We start from the raw sequence: 2,848 nt of genomic DNA on the forward strand, positions 1-2,848 counted from the left end.
AAATAAATATTGTTGTTTAAAAATGTAAAGATGTGATAAAATGTGAACAGTTCAAATGTAAACTATATGATAAGGCACAGATATGTGTGTCCATACTTGCGGCAAGCAGCTTGCGGGTACGCAGGAAGCTGATAGTCAGCCTCATAATGGAGGCCTTGTCCAGGTGAGAGCTGATGCTGTGGGGAAGAGGTAGCTGGTGAGCTAACTCATAGAAAACCTCAGTCTCCTTGCTGCGTCTGCAGCGAGCCGCGTCCCGTGACTTCTCCTTACGACGCTCGGAGCTGCTCCTGAAATGAAGAAAGATCATCAAGATCAACAACAACATCATTCTGTGCAATTACACTCCACTGTTCTTCGTAATGACTCACGCTTCCCTATTATGATCAACCTGTCAGCCAACTGCAGTTTATACTTTCCATTAGCATCTAGGAGTTTTAACAATTGTGATGTGGATTTTTAAAATCTCATAATTTTTACAATCAGGTTGTTCACTTTGTTATGTAAACAGGACCATAGACCATAGCAGGGATAGATGGAGTCACCCCAGTTATCATTTGGGACAGTTCACCATAATTCAAAGGGGCACATATATAAAGATGAACGACTACTTGAATAAGAGTGCACAAATAATGTGTATGGACTTCTGGAGGAAACCCGAGTATCCTTGCACACATAGAGGGACCTCAAACTCACCATCTCATTGATTTTCCACTTGTTGCTTTTAAATGAAGTCATCATCAGACATAATGTGTATGGACTTCTGGAGGAAACCAGAGTATCCTTGCACACAAATTGTTACTGTGTTTTTACTAAACACAGTAACAATTTTAATTATTCTGTTTGTCTGTCACACTTACTGTAAAAACTAGGAGGGCTCGATCCGATACTCAGTTAATAAAAAAACCTAAACAACTACAGCCCGTCCGATCTGATACCCAAGTGCAAATGTTCAACTTATTTTGTGCAACATGCCGTTAAGGGAAATCTATCACCTCAGCAAAGGCACCCCACGGCATGCTGGAGGAGAAAGTATCAGATCGATCGTATCCCTTGTAAAAACCTCAGGAGTACTGTTTCCCTCCATCTGAATTTACAAACATAAGGTTGGTCGCCCAGTTAGAATACTCATCACATCAAAAAGGTAGATCAGACAGTGAAGAACATCCTAGTCAGCAGGTCAGATAAAAATAAAACAAAGCAAAGAAAACTTCAATAATTTGCTTGTCAAGTGATTAGAAATTAGACCAAATTAGATCCAAACCAGGCTGTTGAAATAATAACATAATAATGTTATATAACAGGACAAGTGTTTTTCTCTCCCTACTTGACCCCTGGATCTCCAGTCTATACTCAGACGTAATTGCTATTTACCCTATGCATCCAATACCATGCACCAATACCAACCACCAATACCAAAGGGAGCAGCAAAAAAACAGTTGTGTTATGGTTACTTTTACACTGCAACACACATTCAAAAGATAGACAAAATTACATGTTAATGTAGCAAGTTCAAGGATGTTCTCTTCTGCTGAATTATATCTTTTTGAGGAGGATCTTCCTGTCTGAAAAAAGAAGAGGCCAGCGTGTATGTGTGCATATCTGTGGGGGGGTTCAGGGCTGACATTTTTCCCAGGGAGCACAAGCTCCTAAAGTCATTTGGGGTCACCAAAAAGTATCTATTTAAAGACATACACTACACCATTTGACTTTTGCTTTTGGTTGATTTTATTTTCAATCCATTTTTATTTAACTTAACGGTGTTCACCTGTGAAACATTTATAAGGAAAGATAATCTTTTAGATAGATAGACAGAGAGAGAGAGAGAGAGAGAGAGAGAGAGGGAGATAGAGAGATAATGAGATAGATAGATAGATAGATAGGCCAGCAATAGCAAATTTGAAATCAGTTTTTGAAAGGTTTAAATCAAACCTTAAATCAGGAAATCAAACCCAGGACTCTGCTTTTTAGGCAGGCATGCTAACCACTACGCTACGGAACCGACTTTCAGTTGGACTCCCCACTACACTACGGAACCGACTTTCAGTTGGACTCTGAAGATTAATCACTTTTAGCTTGTCCCTTTAGCAGGGGTCACCACAGCTTTAGTCCACATAATGATATAGAGTTTAATATTAATTATTTTACTTGTTTCTATGTTATTTGTACAATGATTTTTTTTAGGATTTGATAATCACTTAAAAAAATTGAGAGGGAAATTAAAAAATATGTTATATAGACGCAATTATAATGTAAAAATACAAGTGGATTAAACCGAAGTACTGAAACAATTTGATGGATGATCACCTTGTTAACTTCGATTAACTATAATTATTTTGCTCAATGATTGATAATTCAACTTGAACTTAATTAATGGACAACGACAAACAAAAACAAGCAGCAGTCACATGGTTATGTCCTAAAGAGCAACAATTAATTATGAACAACAGCATTACTCTGCTGCTGTAAAAAATGGATCCACAAAACATGCGAGTCTTCTGTAATTTTCCACAACATTGCAGCCTGACAATTTTCTGACATCATGTGCCAAAATTAAACCAATCAAAGCTAAACAAAATGTGGCAGCACAAGACCATAGTAGGAAACCAGACTGATAAATCTAAGTTTGGATCTGTTTTGTTAATCACTAAACTAGAAATTTAAAAATGTAGTGCACATCGAATGTCACTGGATTTTGTGGTGCATAGTTGGATACATTGAGTGCCCTTCTTAGTGGACAACTTCTACTCACTAAACATTTGGACACTTGGGTTCGGACACAGACCATCCATCCATGCATCTATTTTCATCCGCTTATCCGTTACCGGGTCGCGGGGGCAGCAGTCTCCAT

At 38.2% G+C, this 2,848-nt stretch overlaps 1 protein-coding gene across 2 annotated transcripts in view; it reads right to left on the minus strand.

Annotated features, from left to right (window-relative positions):
- epas1b (endothelial PAS domain protein 1b) overlaps positions 1 to 2,848 on the minus strand; it is a 38,368-nt gene that overhangs the window by 19,209 nt on the left and 16,311 nt on the right. For both annotated transcript variants that reach the window (XM_017037426.2, XM_008322567.3), the window contains exon 2: positions 97 to 287. In XM_017037426.2, coding sequence (XP_016892915.1) covers positions 97 to 287 — 191 coding nt within the window. The remainder of the gene's footprint in view (positions 1 to 96; positions 288 to 2,848) is intronic.

This window comes from Cynoglossus semilaevis, chromosome 12, assembly GCF_000523025.1.
Source record: "Cynoglossus semilaevis isolate Cse_v1.0 chromosome 12, Cse_v1.0, whole genome shotgun sequence".
Lineage (NCBI taxonomy): Eukaryota > Metazoa > Chordata > Actinopteri > Pleuronectiformes > Cynoglossidae > Cynoglossus > Cynoglossus semilaevis.